General features: G+C 38.4%; 1 protein-coding gene across 3 annotated transcripts in view; it reads left to right on the top strand.

The window, feature by feature from the left end:
• Window positions 1–1,507: 1,507 nt before the first annotated feature.
• The window catches only part of LOC115415582 (uncharacterized), a 25,382-nt gene continuing 7,716 nt past the window's right edge, over window positions 1,508–19,173 (top strand). For 2 of the 3 annotated variants that reach the window (XM_030129366.1, XM_030129236.1), the window contains exons 1-9: window positions 1,508–1,642; window positions 2,584–2,979; window positions 3,114–4,743; window positions 4,913–5,170; window positions 6,009–6,401; window positions 11,241–11,639; window positions 16,661–17,086; window positions 17,586–18,011; window positions 18,516–18,941. In XM_030129366.1, the coding sequence (XP_029985226.1) occupies window positions 2,619–2,979; window positions 3,114–4,743; window positions 4,913–5,170; window positions 6,009–6,401; window positions 11,241–11,639; window positions 16,661–17,086; window positions 17,586–18,011; window positions 18,516–18,941 (4,319 nt within the window). In that variant the 5' untranslated portion in view covers window positions 1,508–1,642; window positions 2,584–2,618. The remainder of the gene's footprint in view (window positions 1,643–2,583; window positions 2,980–3,113; window positions 4,744–4,912; window positions 5,171–6,008; window positions 6,402–11,240; window positions 11,640–16,660; window positions 17,087–17,585; window positions 18,012–18,515; window positions 18,942–19,173) is intronic. The other variant, XM_030129313.1, reaches the window with a different exon arrangement.

The following is a 19,173-nucleotide window of genomic DNA, read 5'->3' as shown; positions in this document are numbered from 1 at the left end:
CACTAGTTAGACTTTAGAAGGGACTAAATTAATTTATTAATGTTTAATCCATTTACAGCAGTGTATTACTTCTTTTTGTGTTCAGCTGTGGGTAAAAGGACAGAGTATGAAGATGACACCTCACAAAAGCCCTATTTTGTATCAGGAATCACAAGATGGCATCAGCATCAAGATGAACAATGAAATAATGTTTCATTAAATCTAGAACAGTGAGAAAAAGAGATTCCACCCTGCCTGCACACTCCTCCTCACCTCCAATCCAACCTCCCCTTTGCTCTGAACAGTTGACCATGTTTACTTAAAATCCTTCACCTTCCACACCTTGATTCCTTGAATCTTCACTGTTTCACCTCCCTCTCTTTCATTTAGACACATGTATTCTGTCTCCCTGTGGCTGACTTTCATTCTTCTGTCCAGTGCAATATGTTTGATGCATATGGTACATAAAAGGAAAACATGACTTACACTGCAAAAAAGGCCTGTGCAAAAATAAGAAAATTTAACTCACTAGGTTAAAATGTCTTATTTCAAGTAAAAATTTCTGCCAGTGCAGTAAGAATATTGCACTTAAGTTTTGTTTAAATAAGAAATTATCTAAGGATTATAGAAAACTAAAATTCTTACTTAAGCAGAATATACTTGTTTCAAGTTGTCTATCTATCTATCTATCTATCTATCTATCTATCTATCTATCTATCTATCTATCTATCTATCTATCTATCTATCTATCTATCTATCTATCTATCTATCTATCTATGGTCTTATGAAGATGTAATGACTCAATAGATATGTATAGGCAAAACTGCATCAAAAATTTCTTGGGTTACTGTGTCCTCCATACTCATCCCCCAACAATGGAGCTGGTTTTATTGTGCATATTGCACAAATTTGTCGTAATATCTAAGTGGGGTAGTTCAACCTAACATGGAACATAGTGTACATAACATTTTAATGCACATGCACTGTTTGTACATGAGGCCCCTGCAGTTGTGGAGATGCTCTGACCAAGTCATCACCAGTTCCTAATGTTTGTCATTTTGCTGCTTCCAACACATCAGCTTCGAGGATAAAATGTCCACTTACTGCCTAAAATATCCAACCCAGTGAAAGGAGCCATTGTAATGAAATAATTAATATTACCACTTCTCTCATCAGTGGTCTGAATATAAGTGGTTGATCTGCGTACTGCATCATTATAGTCACACTATTGAGAAACAGTTTCACTACAGACATGTGCTTCTGCCTGTATGTTTGCTTTAATGCCTTTCTTTGCTCTTGTACTTTTGTGTTTGTGTTCTTTTGTAGATGAAAATTATCCTGGGTGGTTAAATCTGCCACATTTACATGATGTTAAATAATGTCCTTTGTCATTTCTTAGGTAGGACAAACACTGACATAGAAAAGGTCAGAACGTTTACATGGTGTTTACTGATTGGATGGCGCCCTCTGCTGGATGTCAGCGCGTCCTACAGGCACTGAGAGTTCCTCATGTGAGGTAGACGTCAAAGTGAAAGTAAGTAGATGGAAGTACGTGAAGGTTTCTCGTCAAACGTTAACATTAGTGAAGGATAAGAACTTTCTTCTGCTACAAAAAACCTGCGGCACAATCTGATGGGAAGTAGAACAACAACAAACACAACTGGTGCGTATTTCTGACAGTGTGGCTGTGGTGTGTTCACTGTTCATGTGGGAGAAGAACACAGGGCCTGATGAGAAGGAAAACGACCATTTCTGTGTACAAATCCACAGTAATAGCTACTCGGTGAAGAAGTCTTTTAGGAATTTTAAGTAAAACTCCTCCTGTGCTGCCAGTGGTGTAAATGCATGTTTTAAGAAGAAGTCAAAAGACACAATGTGATGTTAGAACTGTACTAATAATCCACAAATGTTTGATAGTACACTGGCACAGCTGTCTGTGTTGGGATCAGGAAATACTAAACTCTATTTAAAGTACAACTTCATATGATGTCTGGACAGTAGCAGTTTTTTATGATCTGCTTCTTAACTTGTGTTTATTTGACTTTTATGAACTTATTTTCATCCGTTGTTTTATCATTTTGTGTTTTATCAGATTTCTTTGTTAATCTCATTCCACTGTGCTCTATAAGTGAAGATTATTCTTATTCAGTCAAGTAAATCAGTCAAACTGTTTTTCATTGCTCCTTTCATACAGATCAGTGCAGTTCAATAATAAGACAACAAAATGTAACAGAGATGTAGATCGACTCAAATGACAAGTATGTCATAATAATCAGGAATAATCATAAAAACAATAACAAGAATATAGAATAAAATAGTTGTTTACAAACCTTACTTCAGTAGAATAAAGCTGGACAAACTAACACATGAAATAATTAATGAATGAATGAAATATTGCACCAAATGAAGAGGGTTGTAGGCCTGAATGTGAGGAATGGGTGTACTGTACATTTACAGATAAAATGAAGCTTACCAGATGAAACATTAAATACACTGTGTGATGTGGAATATGACAGCTTTCGTTTTTAATATACGTTTCAGATTTTTCTTATATGGGGTTGGAACATGTTTGTGGTTGACTTAAATCTGATATGTTGTTTCCAGATGATCTGTGGATCTGTGTGCAGAAATAAGGACTCATGGCTTGTACAGGACAGTCCGCCTCCCAGTATGTAGAGAGCGTCAGGCGTCACCTGGTAAGAGGGTTAAAAAGCCTTTCAGTAATTCTAGAGAACTTGTTTCAGCAAGAAGTTCTGTGTGAAGAAGAGGTGAGCAAAATCCAAGCCGAGAAGGATGACTTTGATAAAAGAAGACGAATAGTGGATAAAGTTCTAAAAAAGGGGGAAGGTGCATGCTATGAGTTTCTCAGGATCATTGACAAGACGAGGAAGAGGACCTTAGAGAGACCATATCCAGACACCAATGGGTTTGACCTTCACTATTGGATCAGCTGCTACCCTTTCAGGGAAGAAACAAAAATGGACAAAAAGTATCAACAAGGTATGGTGAATCTGATTTCTACTTTATTTGTAATGACTGTTTTGATATATGAAGTGTATAATGTAGTAAGAATGTTTAAATCCAAATCTGGTACTAACATCCATCCATTTTCTCACGGGTGTTTTTTGTTTTAGGCCCAGAGCAGTGTCACAATTTTCAGAACAGGTTGAAGTCAAAAGCACAAAAATTATATCAAAAGTTTTGGATGTCGAAGAAGAATCTGTGCAGACCTAATCTGTCTTACTCCCCACTTGTGTTAGACACACAAGGAATCCCTTGTCCTTCTAAGATAAAGAAGTTGAAGACCAAAAAAAGCAAAATGAGCCGCCCTAAAAAGCTACGGACTTACGTCCCTGAGGAAACAGTACGTATTTCCCCCAGCGACCTGATGAAAACAAATAAACCCGTACTTTTGGTTGGAAAGCCTGGAATTGGAAAGACAGCAGTGGTTCTTGAAATGTTGAGACTGTGGACAGAAAGAGATGACGCAGACTTAGATTACATGATTTACTTTGACATGAGGGAAGATTCACACTTCAAGACGGCCATGAAATTACAGGATCTGCTTTTCAGTGAGTTCAGTCAATCAGATGAAGACAGAGACGAGGTCTTACGAGACATAATGAAGAACTCTGAGAACGTCACAATGATCTTTGATGAAGTCACAGATCTCCACTCTTCTTCAGTGGTGCAGAAGCTTGTAGAGAAGGACCTGCTACCTGATGCAAAGATCATCGTCACATGCAGACCAGACAATGAAGGGGACATCGTAGATGACCTTCCAGAGGATTTTTTTTTCCGAGTGGAAGTGAAAGGCTTCAGTGAACAGACCATAAGAACGTACTTGTCTGAAAACCTCGGTGAAGAACACAAACAGGTTCTGAACAACTTGGAGTTGTTTACTCTTTGCCATGTCCCGATGTATGCTCTAATGGTGGCTGTGTGTTTTTCATCAGAGACACAGCCGTGCACTATAACTGACCTCTACATCAATATTGTTCGGTTTTGCCTCCAGAAGAACAGTAAAACAACAAAACGGCTTTTAAACTCTTTCATCAAGAAAGAAGGAGAGAAAATTCTGGCTCTGGCTGAAGCAGCTTTTGATGCAACTGAAAGAAAATCTGTGATCCTGACAGGACTGGGCAGTGAAGACACATGTGTTTGTCCATTTCTGAAAACACTAGATGTCGAAGTGGCTCCTACTGACACAGAAACCACATCTATTTTCCTTCATTACACCATGCAGGAGTTTTTTGCAGCACTGTGGCTCCTGAAGAATCCAGGTAAAATAAAGGATGTTCTTCAGCAGTGTTTCGCTGAAGAGAAGAAACACATGAAACATCTGATCCCCTTCATGTGTCGATTGTTGAGTGAGAAAGCCCCTCGTTTGATGGAGTATCTGATTCCAGCTGATGAGCTCAAAAAGACATCCAAGCTCTTCTTTGAGGAACTGAACACCACATTGATCCCTCATGAGTTGAACCAACAGTCTGAGACTGAGGACAGTGCTGTTGATGTGGACATGGTGTTTCTTTGCCAGTGCTTGTATGAGTCCCAGTCTCCTGAAACATGTCTCTTGTTTCTGGACAAACTGGACTTCTGTCTTGATCTCAGTGGACATTGTCTCGATCCTTTTTCTTGCTGTGCCGTGTCTTATGTGGTCACTCAGTCCAAGGAGAAGAAAGTAAAGCTGAACCTTGAGGATGTGACGATATCAGAAGAAGGAGTGAGACGATTACATGGATGCCTTAAAAATGTCCACTGGTGGGTGAGAGTGTGTTTTGATTGTTCACAGCTTATGCTACATGGTTCAGTGGTACACAGGTACTTATGTGTACTTATCTGTGGCCCCTGAACAGCAGTAAACCTTACACACAGTCTTTCTAAGATCAGTTTAACAAAGATACACCTCTGGTGGTTTGTCACATTCTAGGTGTTCACCTTTGCCGTGTCAACTGTGGAAGAGTCTTCTTTTCTGTGTGGAGCAGACGGACCACAACAGCTCAAGGGGCCTTAATGGGAACCAGTTGCACCTCCCAGTTAATAATAAAAGTGTGGCAGATTGTGACACACTGGTGACAGTGTTATGGAGGGATGCAAATGACTGTTTCTACTGGGACAAGACAACTCCTGCCAACCAAAGTCTGTACAAGGTTCTGTCAAAGGTTTTGCCAAACATCAACTCACTCAGGTTTGTCCTGCAGCTGAAGTTTTTTTAAGGAAACATTCCATATATTGTTTGTCTCTAAGTATTAAATTAATATTACTTAAAAGTATATTAATATTATTAAACGATTTGGCCGTGACATAAATTGACTGTGATTCACTGTGAAACTAACAGAATCCCTATAATGGTTGGTCAGTGTTCCTCAGAAACTGCAGTATAAATGTATAATGGGTTTTATGTGTCTGTTGAAGGAGTACACTGGATTGTCCTGTTTTATGTGAGCTATCTAAAGGACTAAAGATGGAAATTACCCTTGGCTATAATCATGTGTATTGGCACACATTATGTTCATTCATGTCCACTGCCCCTTTGAGAAAAAAAAAAAACAAAACTTCAAACTTTCGGTTAATTTGCGTCACTGCCAAAACCTTTGGCCATGACTGTACACATTCAGCTTTACAGTTCTGAGGCGGATCCTGAATACTTTTCAGTTTTTTAATGGTATGTCCCACTAGTTAGTATTCTATTTAATTCTGTGATGCAGATACTGTTGAAAATGTTTACATCAGCCTGGTGCATCACTGTACTTATGACATATTCATTGTGTGTGTTGGAATCATACGCGTCATTGTTCCAGATCTGATTTCATGATAGTTTCTGTATTTTTATTTATGTTCTCAGAAACTCAGTCCAACTACATGTTAATTGTCTTGTACCTTTAGGTTTACATAAACAATGTTAGAGTTTCTGCATTAACATTACTGTAGGTTATAGAAAATTACATGATATCTGTATATTAAACTTTACAGTTTTATGTACTATAAATGAACTGATTGTTGTAAAACTGTCTTTTTGATGTCAGTTTTGTGACACAGACATCAGATGCTTCAGAAGAAACCAAGTTGTTGGGGAATCTGTTCTGTACAGCAGCAGAGGGAGAGAAGCTCCTGCAGCTCTTATCATCAGTGTGCACATATCATGGATACCCTCTCACTGAGAAATGGATGGATTTCCAACTGGACCTGTACTCTTATGAGCCTGAAGTAGCCCTAAAAGTCCTTCCAGCGTTACAGTCAGTTCTCCAGTCAGTTCCTACAGTCTGGTCCATAAACCTGTCAGAGAGAAAAGCCTCCATCCTCCTGGAAGTGCTGAAACTTCAGTCAGAGAAAAAAACGGTGAACGTGACAGGATGGTCACATGAAGAGAGTGAAGTGAGGAGTTTCCTACAGTGTCTGCCTTATATCTCACAGCTCAGGTAAATAACACTATCACTGCATACACTTAATTAATCATAAATATTTAACACTATGTGTACAGAATCTTTAATTTAGATGATTATTATTTTTCTTTAGTATTTAAGAGATTTTTTTTATGCTGTTGGATTGTGTTTGAACTTAATACCTGTTTATTGTGAACATTATTTTTATTTTCAACTACAGATCAGTTAATACAGACCTGATCAAAATCTTAAGACCAGTTGAAAAATAGCTATAATTTACCTTTTGCACATTTGGATCTTAATGAGGTTTTAAGTAGAGCTACAATATACAAAAGCAAGAAGGGGGAGTGAGACGAAAAGCACTTTGAAAAAGTAATTTATTGAAAACAACAAGTAAACTGAAATAGGCTGTTTAAGACCGCAGGCTATAAAAGCCAAAATCTGCTCAAAATTCTCATTTTCTGTCGGGCATTCACACGGTCATGCCCTCCCGATGGCTAAAGCTAAGAAGCTTTCTCTTCTTGAACGTGGTCGGATCGTTGAGCTGCATAAGCAAGGCCTCTCGCAGCGTGCCATTGCTGCTGAGGTTGGACGCAGTAAGACAGTCATTCTAAATTTTTTGACAGATCCTGGGCATTATGGAACAAAAAAGTCAAGTGGTAGACCCAAAAAAATTACACCTGCGCTGAGCCGGAGGATCCGATTGACTGTCCGTCAAGACACAGGGCGGTCCTCGACCCAAATTAAGGCCCTTACTGGTGCCGACTGCAGCGCAATAACCATCAGACGGCATCTGCGGGAAAAGGGTTTCAAAAACAAAAAACGAATTCAAAGACCTCGTCTCCTACAACGCCACAAATCTGCCCGTTTAGACTTTGCCAGGGAGCATCAAACATAGGACATTGAAAGGTGGAAAAAAGTTTTATTCTCTGATGAGAAAAAATTTAACCTTGACGGTCCAGATGGCTTCCAACGTTACTGGCATGACAAGGAGATCCCACCTGAGATGTTTTCTACCCGGCACAGTGGAGGGGGGTCCATCACGATCTGGGGTGCTTTTTCATTCAGTGGAACACTGGAGCTTCAGGTGGTGCAGGGTCGTCAAACGGCAGCTGGTTACGTGCAGATGTTGCAGCGGGCATCCCTCATGACTGAGGGCCCTCATCTGTGTGGTAACAGCTGGGTTTAAAAACAGGACAACGCTGCAGTTCACAATGCTCGCTTGACGAAGGACTTCTTCAGGGAGAATAACATCACTCTTTTGGACCATCCCGCATGTTCCCCTGATTTAAATCCCATAGAGAACATTTGGGGATGGATGGCAAGGGAAGTTTATAAAAATGGCCATCAGTTCCAGACAGTTGATGCCCTTCGTGAAGCCATCTTCACCACTTGGAGAAATGTTCCCACCAGCCTCCTGGAAACACTCGCATCAAGCATGCCCAAACGAATTTTTGAAGTGATTAACAAGAACGGTGGAGCTACTCATTACTGAGTCCTACTGAGAACATTTTTTGTTCTGGTTTGGAGAGTTTTTTGTAATTTTTTGAGTGATGGTCTTAAACTTTTGATCAGCTGATAAACAGCCTATTTCAGTTTACTTATTGTTTTCAATAAATTACTTTTTCAAAGTGCTTTTTGTCTCACTCCCCCTTCTTGCTTTTGTATATTGTAGCTCTACTTAAAACCTCATTAAGATCCAAATGTGCAAAAGGTAAATTATAGCTATTTTTCAACTGGTCTTAAGATTTTGATCAGGTCTGTATATGGGATGGGAAGATTATCCGATATGTATCGATACGCTGACACGCATGTGCATGATCCGAGGGCACCGATAGAGGAACTGCGAGTGAATGAAAAGTTTCGAATGATATCGTGATCAGTGTTGGGCAAATTACTTTTACAAAGTAATTAATTATAGTTACTAGTTACTTTCCCAAAAAGTAATTGAAGTAGTAACAGAATTACTCCTTTATAAATGTAATTAGTTACCAGGGAAATTAATTATTGCGTTACTTTTTTGAAAAACCTTCAAATATGTTAAAGGAAACTGATTTTTGAGCGTGTTTCACAGGCTAGTTATAGAGTAGAACAGCAGACAGGTACTGAATACCATGACTGTGGTGAGGCTGGGGTCCACCAGGGCCAGGCTGGGGTCCACCAGGGCCAGGCTGGGGTCCACCAGGGACCGGCTATTCCACTACATAAGTGCATATCTGCATTTATAGGAAGAAGATGCTCCTCCACTTAATCCAGCATCTCCACTTTTTTCAGTCGCTCCTCCCTGATCCAGCAGTAAATGTCTCCACTCCAGTCAGTCAGACTGTCACTGATAACTCCTCCCCTAAATTAGCTGGACACGTAGCTGCGTTCAAGTGAATGGGTGTGCTGCGAACAACTCAAACTCGTAGATGTCATTAGTTGTTCAGGTGAAGGCAGCGTGGACAACTTAGACTCATGGACACACAGGTGAAGCATGAAGGCAGTGTGGGTAATTTGAATATAAGCACGGCTCGTAAACAAACGGCTCGCAACGAATCGGTTCTTATCGTTCACTGAAAAGAGCCGTTCAAAAGACTCGACTCGTCCGCGAATGTCACACCTCTCGTGCCTGGCTGAGCGATGGATAACAGCTGTTAGATACCAGTGCATAGTAAAACGCTACATTTCACTGCCGGTAACGGCGGTAACCGGTAACGGCGTTGTAACGTTTCAAATAGTAATTCATTAGATTACCCGTTACTGGAAAACAATAACGGCGTTAATAACGCCGTTATTTTTAACGCCGTTATTCCCAAAACTGATCGCAATGCATCGGTTCCTGAATATTTGTATTGATACAATTTGATCCGTTCAATAGAATATATTTTTACTTGCATTTAAAAGTGTAACTATTTGGGTTAAGTTTTTCTTTTCTTCAGACCCATGTTATCGTGCGCGGCGGATTCGCGGATGTGTACACTTCACACTAACAGTTCTGTGGATGCACTGTGGCAGGAGCACCGCGAATGAATACTGTAATGTCTGTATCTGAATCTGACAGACTTAGAAAGGAGGAGATGACATGTGGTTTCTTCACATGTACATTTTACTATATCAACTGCATTGAATACTGCCGTACATACCAGAGATACTTCCTTAAAGCTCTACCTGTCAGCGGCAGCTCCAAAAAACATGACGCGGAAACGGCTGGAGCGCTGCTTCCCTCCAGCCGTTTTCGCGTCATGTTTGTTGCAGCCATATGATATCATATGGTTGCACTGCCAGGCGGCTGCGTGAACCTCTGCTTCCCACAATGCACATCGCAACAAAATTCCGAAGATGCCCAAGTTACCAACCACCTCCGTTTGTAAACAAATGGTTTGTTTATGGTAGAGTACACTGTGAAATTATTCACCATGAGAGAAGAGATTCAGGTGAGTCATCACAGAAAACTAACGGATTCACGATACTGAGGATATGACTAAGGTTTGACAGATTTGATGAAAAATTGATGATCAAAGTCTCCCGCAGCTTAAAAAAGTGACATACATATCTAACAGCACATCCCAGAATACCTTGCGCAGGTGTCTCTAAAAGTGACAGAACTTTTTCCTGTTTTACCTACATTACAAATACATTACATTACAAATTGATTCAGTTAGGGAGCAAGAAGTTGAGCGTTAGAAACATGCAGAGAAACAACTTTGGAAACAGGCCTAACTTTTTCACCGACTATAGGTGAGGAATGTGTTCTGAAATTGCACAAGAGCCACTTTGTAAAAAGTCATGGTCTTATTTGATAAATAAATGATCAAGCTCATTAAATTGCACTGCATATTTTTTTTGCCAGAATGAATTCGTTGAATCAGAATGTGCTTAATCGCTCTGTATCGTGATTTGAGTGTGAATCATATTGCATTGTGAGGTGCCACACATGTATCTATAATATATTGGATTGAAAATGTTTCAAGTATCAAGATGCGAATCGTATCAGCCTTACAACTAAGATTCCCAACCCTAGTTAATGAACTTAATTACATTCACTGGCCACTTTATTAGGTACAACTTAACTATTTGTTAACTCTGGAGCACGTCCTCAGCAGTTCTCTGAGGAGCAATAGAGGGGAGGTAGTGGTGGCAGCATGACCAGGGTCTGTGGGCATTACCATACAGAACAACAAGGAACAACACCCAGTGAAGGCCACCATCGCTTTTCTTTCAGTGGGGTGAGAAGCCACGACCACAGCCATGGTCTCAGAGACTGGCAGGTCCTGGCAGATTTAGGGAGTCAATGTAATTTCTGGAAAATCATCATATGTACCACGACACATGTGATCCTGATGTGTGGAGGCTCTAAGCAGGTCATATTCATGGAGTTGACAGTGCACTGAGAAGAATAGATGGTGGAGGAGCAGGAGAAGAAGAGGTCCAGGTATGCAGATCTAGTGTACAAGTGCTGGAGGCATTAGTGGAAGGCCAGCTGTGAGCCAGGCCAGTCTCTACACTGGATCCTTGGCCTTCTGGGAATTCATAGGCTGTAAAGGAGAGGAGCCATCAAGAATATCTTGGAGGTGTCAGAGAAGTCATCCTCATTGTTCTGGTTTTAGTGGAGGTACCTAGTAGAGGATTCTTCCAGGACACAAGTCGGGGTCTTGATCATCCCTGGTTACCTGGGTGAGGGGGTTTGATGTTAAGATCTAAAATACCCAATGACCCCAGAAAACATCACTGACAATGTGTCTAAGTTGTACTACAAGGTTTTACACTGTGTTTGGACCATGATGTTCCTTGCAGTTCCCTGTAGGAGACTGTAAAGCTACTGAATGTATTCGTACCCAGCTGCTCACACTGGATTATCGCACATTATTTTCTTTCTCATCATTTCATTTTCAGGTATGTGGCATCAAATACCTCACAGGAGACCAAGTTTTGTGGAAATCTGTTCTTTGCAGCAACAGAGAGTGAACAGCAGACAGGAGAGAAGATCCTGCAGCTCTTATCAGTGTGCATGTATCAGGGATACCCTCTCACTGAGAAATGGGTCGATTTCCAACTGGACCTGTACTCTTATGAGCCTGAAGTAGCCCTAAAAGTCCTTCCAGCATTACAGTCAGTTCTCCAGTCAGTTCCTACAGTCTGGATCATAGACCTGTCAGAGAGAAAAGCCTCCATCCTCCTGGAAGTGCTGAAACTCCAGTCAGAGAAAAAACAGGTGGAGGTGACAGGATGGTCACATGAAGAGAGTGAAGTGAGGAGTTTCCTACAGTGTCTGCCCTTTATCTCACAGCTCAGGTAAATAACACTATCACTCAGTGGTGTAGTCTAGTTTATTCTAGTGGGTATACTCAGATTTTTCCCCTCCCAGCGTCGTACACCCCCGTCCTAGAGCAACAGCCACCCCGCAGCGCCCCTCCCATAGCAGCAGCCGCTCCAAGACAGCCCCCACAAGAACCACCACACTCATGAACTCATAAAGTATGCATCCACACATAATTGAGATCATGAAAGACTGGTTATATATTATCTAAATGTAAATGTATTGTAAGCAACACAAGATGTACAACAGTCATTAACAGCTGGACAAGACAAATAAGTTTCAAATGAAGTATGCTCCTCAGATGTAGACATCCTTTTCTCTGTAAGGATGCCAGTTGATTTTGTTGCACTGCAGATAGCACAATGTGGAGGTAAACAAAAACATAAGTAATTAACATTATAATACAAGTGGTCCTTTTTGTATCTATATTAGCATTAAAACCTGCTGAACAGGGCCAAAACCTATTAACCCATAAAGACCCAGCACTACTTTTATGTCAGTTCTCAAATGACATTTTTTCTGTATCTAACCTTTCCAAAGTGATTAATCAACATTAATTTATAATATTATCTTCTGTATTTTGTATTTTATCAGTGTAAATCAGGTATTTTCCAATATTTAATTAACTGATCATGTAGATGTTCAAAAAGCTCAGATTAAAGTTGATGGTTATTACATCAAAAACCGAGAAAACTGAAGAAAAAGTGACTTTTTCAGTAAAATATATCATTAACTGAACATAAACCAAGTGTCTCCATCCAGTGTCACGGTTTTACTTGTGAATCAATGTTGTAGAAGATGACGGTGTTTCCACATTCAGTACAGAGCCTCTGAACGTCCAAATGGGTCATATCTGATGACCATGAAAAGATGAATAACTGTATTTTACACCAATTATTTACATGTATTGATAGGATTAATGTATCAACAGCTATTAAACAGTTTAGATCAGTAGACAGTTTGGTCGGTGATGGATGTTTGGGTCTTTATAAGTTAATGAACTTTTTACAATATTCAGCCATGGCTAAGAAAAATAGACAAATGAAGGCAAAAATTCCACTCTTTCAATAGCTGGAATTATGTGACTATATCTAACCTATCAGTTAGTCATTTAATGGTCTATGTGGTGTCTTAATTAATGGCCCTTTAAGATGACAATCAATTAATTTCATTTTGATTACCAATTTTTATGAATGAACTATACTAACATTTGAATATAGCATTAACTGTGTACATTTAAATATTTTCTATCAGCTTTGAATGCTGTTTAGTATTTACCTGACTTTCAGTTTCTCCACTCTAACTAAGGATGCCTGTAAATTCTCTCGTCAGACTCTCCACAAGACTGGTCAGGTCCAGTTCTCATCTAAAACACACACACACACACGTACACACACAGACACACACACACACACACACACACACACACACACACGGAGCAGCAGCAGCAGCCGCACCTCCTTCATTTCAACCAAACCACCAGTTGCCAGTTTTAGATATAAGATCACACATATTGTCCCATTGTTCACTTGATATAACAGTATTCAGTTCTTTCTCCCATCTTTTTAAAATATTATCTGCTGAGTTTCCTTTCGGCCTGATCACAATCAAGGGTACCAGAAAGGGTGCACATATAGATAAAAAATAATAATGCTCTATCAAAAAATCAGACAGGCCATTTTATTTGTCTGATATTTCTCCTTCAAAGTCCAAAATATTTTTGAATTATGGTGTCTACTAAAAATTTCGCAGGCTTGTACCCCTGTCAAATCAGAAATTATTGGGTGTACGGACACTCCAGCCTAATAACCTTCATATTTAATGCCTACAAAGATATACAAATGTTTCAGCACTCAGGATAATCATGCATTGTTTATTGCATAGATGTCGTGTCCAAAACATGCGTGCTGAAAAATTCCATATATTGACAGAAACAATAAAATTAGACCCACATATTTTGATATGGTGTACAGACACTACTTGGTGAACAGACTCTACAAGATTGGAACGGAAATCTGGTTTACCACAGGGTCGCATCTCTGTTAGATCTGTAACTAAGCCTTCCTGGTACAGGAGTAACTAAACATTTGTGAGCAAGTTATAAAAATATATCTATAAGACATATACGGCATATTATTAATGGAAGTATATTGGTGTACCGACACTACATGAATTTTGGTGAACGGACCATTGAAAACATGCGGTTCGACATAAACATCTGTTTGCCACATTGTTACCAAATTTTCTGCAGCCAGGGAGCATACCAAAATCTGTCTAGTTGTGCATATTTAGTCATAATAATACTTAAACAACAGGTTCCCATTCTATTATTACAATTAAAGGGCTGTAAAAGAAGGGTTTTCATAACAAAATGGTTGATTGTCTTAATACTGAAAATAAGAATTGATAATCAAACAGCTGTTCAACAAAAATGATCAGTAGATGAAAAGCAATGTGATGTGTGTATTTTGTAATAAAAAAGACACAGGAGTTGAGTAGTAATTATTTATTGTGTTACAAAACATTATGTTCAAAAATTTTGCTCTCTTGTAACAATAAAATTGTACACGTTTTCACGCTCATTGGGTCGCCATTTTATCAGTTTTTATCCAGTTTTCTTCAAATTTGGAGGATTGCAAGATCTAGTAATAAGATGGCCAAAGAAACATTTTGGGAATGGTTTTGGGGGTATCTTTTTGAAATACTGATTAATAATGATGCAAGTATACTTATACACCTTGATTGTGATCAGGCCGTTTCCTTTTCAACAGGCCTTGATAGGGCTTGGAAATAATAGACTTGCATTGTTTAGAATAAGCCTGTGAAACTAGTTGAATTATCTCATTGGTCTCTAAATTACACATTTTTAGTATGTTTGAAGAAAGGTATTGTCGTAATTGTAAATACCTAAAAAAATTTTTTTTTTTTCCAAATTATTATTTTTTTTGCATTGTTTGAAAGCTAGGTAAGTTATTTTTAACCAACGTCTTGCAATATACTGTTATCCCTTTATATGACCAATTTTTAAAACTTGAATCTGTTTGATTAGGTATAAACTGTGAGTCAAAGCCGGCCCATCTAAGGACTCTTATCTGTCTGCTCAAATTTAGTTCCTTCACAACTTCAAACCATCTCGTTAATGTAAAAGAGACCAATGGACTTAATTCCTTTTGACAAACTGATGTAAGTTTCTGATCTCCAATCAGCACTTGTATTGGAATATTTCCACACATGTTCTCCATTTCCTTCCATCTAGCCTCGTAGGCACCATCACACCGCTGTATTATTGTTTTAAGTTGAGCTGCAATGTAATAGTTGCGTAAATTTAGAAGGGATAAACCCCCTTTTTCTTTTCTAATCATAAGTGTGCTGTATTTAACTCTAGGTTTCCGTCCCTTCCAAATAAAATGAGATATTTGTTTGTCCCACTCACGGAATTGAGAATGAGGGATTCTAACAGGCAGTGACATAAACAGGTATAGTAAACAAGGCAAAACAGACATGTTAATGACCTCAATTCTTGCATTAAAATCAAATATACATGTTACCCATTGTGTGAGGTCTTCCTTAATCCTCTTATTCACATTTTCAAAGTTTTTTTATACAGGTCACTCAGAGAGTGGGTCAGCCACACACCTAAGTATTTAATTGCTTTCTGAGACCAATCAATAGAAATTTTATCTTTAAGCTCTGTTGAAGGAGAGTAATTAAAACTCCTAATTTGTGTTTTGCTTATATTTAATTTGTATCCTGAATAGACACCAAATGTGTCCAGCAATTCTAGAAGGGCCTGATTGGACTGTTCGGGGTTGGAAAAATATAAAAGGACATCATCTGCATATAACGCTATTTTATGTTCTTTTGAATTAATTACAATACCATGGATATTATTATTTTCCCTTATTGCCTGGGCTAGTGTCTCTATGTACAGGGCAAAAAGAGTTGGGGATAATGGACAGCCCTGTCGAGTAGATCTCGCCAGCTTTATCCAGTCTGTTAAGCGTCCATTTATCTTAACTCTCACAGTAGGTGCTGTATATAGCGTCTTAATAATGTTAATTGAACTTTCAGAAAAACCAAATCATTCCAAGACTAAGAATAAGTATTCCCAACTGACACAATCAAAACCCTTTTTGGCATCTAAACGAACCAGGACAGATTTACAATTATTTGTCTGAATATTATGGATTATTTGAAGAGAACGTCTTATATTGTCCTGAGTTTGTCGGCCACTGACAAAACCAATTTGGTCGTCGTCTATCAACTCTGAGACAAATGAGTTCAGCCTGTTAGTCATGATAGATGCATATAATTTATAATCTTGGTTCAGAACCGATATTGGCCTATACAAGCTGCACAATGTTTTATTCTTACCTTCTTTTGGTATAACTGTTATAATTGTCTCAGACCACAATGGTGGTATTGTCAGTATTGTCATTTAATTTAACTTTTAAGACTCCTTTATAAAGTGTATATAGTGCAGATGATGTGAAATGTTTCTGTCTTTTTCATACTGTTGCATTTGGTTTGAACTACTTTTTACCTCTGCCAAGGAACAGTGGAGGTTATGTTTTCATCTGGGTTTGTTTTGTCTGTCAGCAAGATAACCCTCCGAGTGCTTTTCTGGTTATTTTTATTCTCTATATCATACTTTCAGTCATCTGAAATTTTTTTTTTTACTGCTATGAAGTAGAGAAGGGATGATTTGTTTAGACTTTTTAGGTGTTCATTACTCATAGCTTAAATGATCAACAGTAAAATTCAACTGGTCATAATTTCTTTTGTATGAAGGAAATGCATCTCTTCATTCTGTCAGTGTACTCATTAGTCATTTATATCATTTAAGTTAATGATAATCTGAGTTGTAATATTGTCATTTATCTGAACATGACTTCATATATTTCTATGTATTAATTTAATCCAAGGTAAAACAGTTATTCATAACTGTTTATTCAGCTGAAATAAAATTAAAAAAAACATTTTATTCTTTTTTCAGATCTTACGTCAGTGATGATGTCAAGTTCTTTGGGAATCTGTTCTGTGCAGCAGCAGAGAGAGACCAGCAGACAGGAGAGAAGAACCTCCAGATCTTATCATCATTGTGCACCTATCCCACATTTCCTTTTAATGAAGATGATGAAGACTTGTATCCATGTCAGAGTGATTTCCTCCTGGATCTGTACTGCCATGTGAAGGACTATGACAGTACAACAGGCATGAGTGTCCTTCCAGCGTTACAGTCAGTTCTCCAGTCAGTTCCTACAGTCTGGATCATAGACCTGTCAGAGAGAAAAGCCTCCATCCTCCTGGAAGTGTTGAAACTCCAGTCAGAGAAAAAACAGGTGAAGGTGACAGGATGGTCACATGAAGAGAGTGAAGTGAGGAGTTTCCTACCGTGTCTGCCTTATATCTCACAGCTCAGGTAAATAACACTATCACTGCATACACTGAATTTAACTTTTAAGACTCCTTTATGAGTCTGTATGAGTGTGTATAATGCAGATGATGTGAAATATTTCTGACTTTTTCATGCTGTTCTATTTGGTTTGAACCATTTTTTATTTTTATTCTCTATATTATACTTTCAGTTATCTGAAAAACATATTTTTACTGCTATGAAGTAGAGAAGGGATGATTTGTTAAGACTTTTTAGGTGTTCATTACTAGTAGCTTAGATGAACACCAGTAAAATTCAACTGGTCATAATGTCTTTAGTATGAAGGAAATGCATCTCTTCATTCTGTCAGTTTATTCATTAGTCATTTATATCATTTAATGATAATCTGAGTTGTAATATTGTCATTTATCTGAACATGACTATGTATTTTTGTATTAATCTGATCCAAGGTAAAACAGTTATTCATAACTCTGTTTATTCAGCTGAAATAAAATTCAAAAAACATATTTTATTCTGTTTTCAGGTCTAACTTCTATGATGACGTCAAGTTCTTTGGGAATTTGTTCTGTGCAGCAGCAGAGAGAGACCAGCAGACAGGAGAGAAGAACCTCCAGATCTTTTCATCATTGTGCACCTATCCCACATTTCCTTTTAATGAAGATGATGTAGACTTGTATCCATGTCAGAGTGATTTCCTCCTGGATCTGTACTGCCATGTGAAGGACTATGACAGTACAACAGGCATGAGTGTCCTTCCAGCGTTACAGTCAGTTCTCCAGTCAGTTCCTACAGTCTGGATCATAGACCTGTCAAAGAGAAAAGCCTCCATCCTCCTGGAAGTGCTGAAACTCCAGTCAGAGAAAAAACAGGTGAAGGTGACAGGATGGTCACATGAAGAGAGTGAAGTGAGGAGTTTCCTACAGTGTCTGCCTTATATCTCACAGCTCAGGTAAATAACACTATCACTGCATACACTGAATTTAACTTTTAAGACTCCTTTACGAGTCTGTATGAGTGTGTATAATGCAGATGATGTGAAATATTTCTGACTTTTTCATGCTGTTCTATTTGGTTTGAACTATTTTTTATTTTTATTCTCTATATTATACTTTCAGTTATCTGAAAAAACAATGTTTACTGCTATGAAGTAGAGAAGGGATGATTTGTTAAGACTTTTTAGGTGTTCATTACTAGTAGCTTAGATGAACACCAGTAAAATTCAACTGGTCATAATGTCTTTAGTATGAAGGAAATGCATCTCTTCATTCTGTCAGTTTATTCATTAGTCATTTATATCATTTAAATTAATGATAATCTGAGTTGTAATATTGTCATTTATCTGAACATGACTATGTATTTTTGTATTAATCTGATCCAAGGTAAAACAGTTATTCATAACTCTGTTTATTCAGCTGAAATAAAATTCAAAAAACATATTTTATTCTGTTTTCAGGTCTAACTTCTATGATGACGTCAAGTTCTGTGGGAATTTGTTCTGTGCAGCAGCAGAGAGAGACCAGCAGACAGGAGAGAAGAACCTCCAGATCTTATCATCATTGTGCACCTATCCCACATTTCCTTTTGATGAAGATGATGAAGACTTGTATCCATATCAGTGTGATTTCCTCTTGGATCTGTGCTGCCATGTGAAGGACTATGACAGTACAACAGGCATGAGTGTCCTTCCAGCGTTACAGTCAGTTCTCCAGTCAGTTCCTACAGTCTGGATCATAGACCTGTCAAAGAGAAAAGCCTCCATCCTCCTGGAAGTGCTGAAACTTCAGTCAGAGAAAAAACAGGTGAAGGTGACAGGATGGTCACATGAAGAGAGTGAAGTGAGGAGTTTCCTACAGTGTCTGCCTTATATCTCACAGCTCAGGTAAATAACACTATCACTGCATACACTGAATTTAACTTTTAAGACTCCTTTATGAGTCTGTATGAGTGTGTATAATGCAGATGATGTGAAATATTTCTGACTTTTTCATGCTGTTCTATTTGGTTTGAACCATTTTTTATTTTTATTCTCTATATTATACTTTCAGTTATCTGAAAAACATATTTTTACTGCTATGAAGTAGAGAAGGGATGATTTGTTAAGACTTTTTAGG

This window comes from Sphaeramia orbicularis, chromosome 1 (genome assembly GCF_902148855.1).
Source record: "Sphaeramia orbicularis chromosome 1, fSphaOr1.1, whole genome shotgun sequence".
In the NCBI taxonomy this organism is placed as follows: domain Eukaryota; kingdom Metazoa; phylum Chordata; class Actinopteri; order Kurtiformes; family Apogonidae; genus Sphaeramia; species Sphaeramia orbicularis.
The sequence above is the reverse complement of the archived record's forward strand: the minus strand, read 5'-3'. Positions and strand labels throughout refer to the sequence as shown.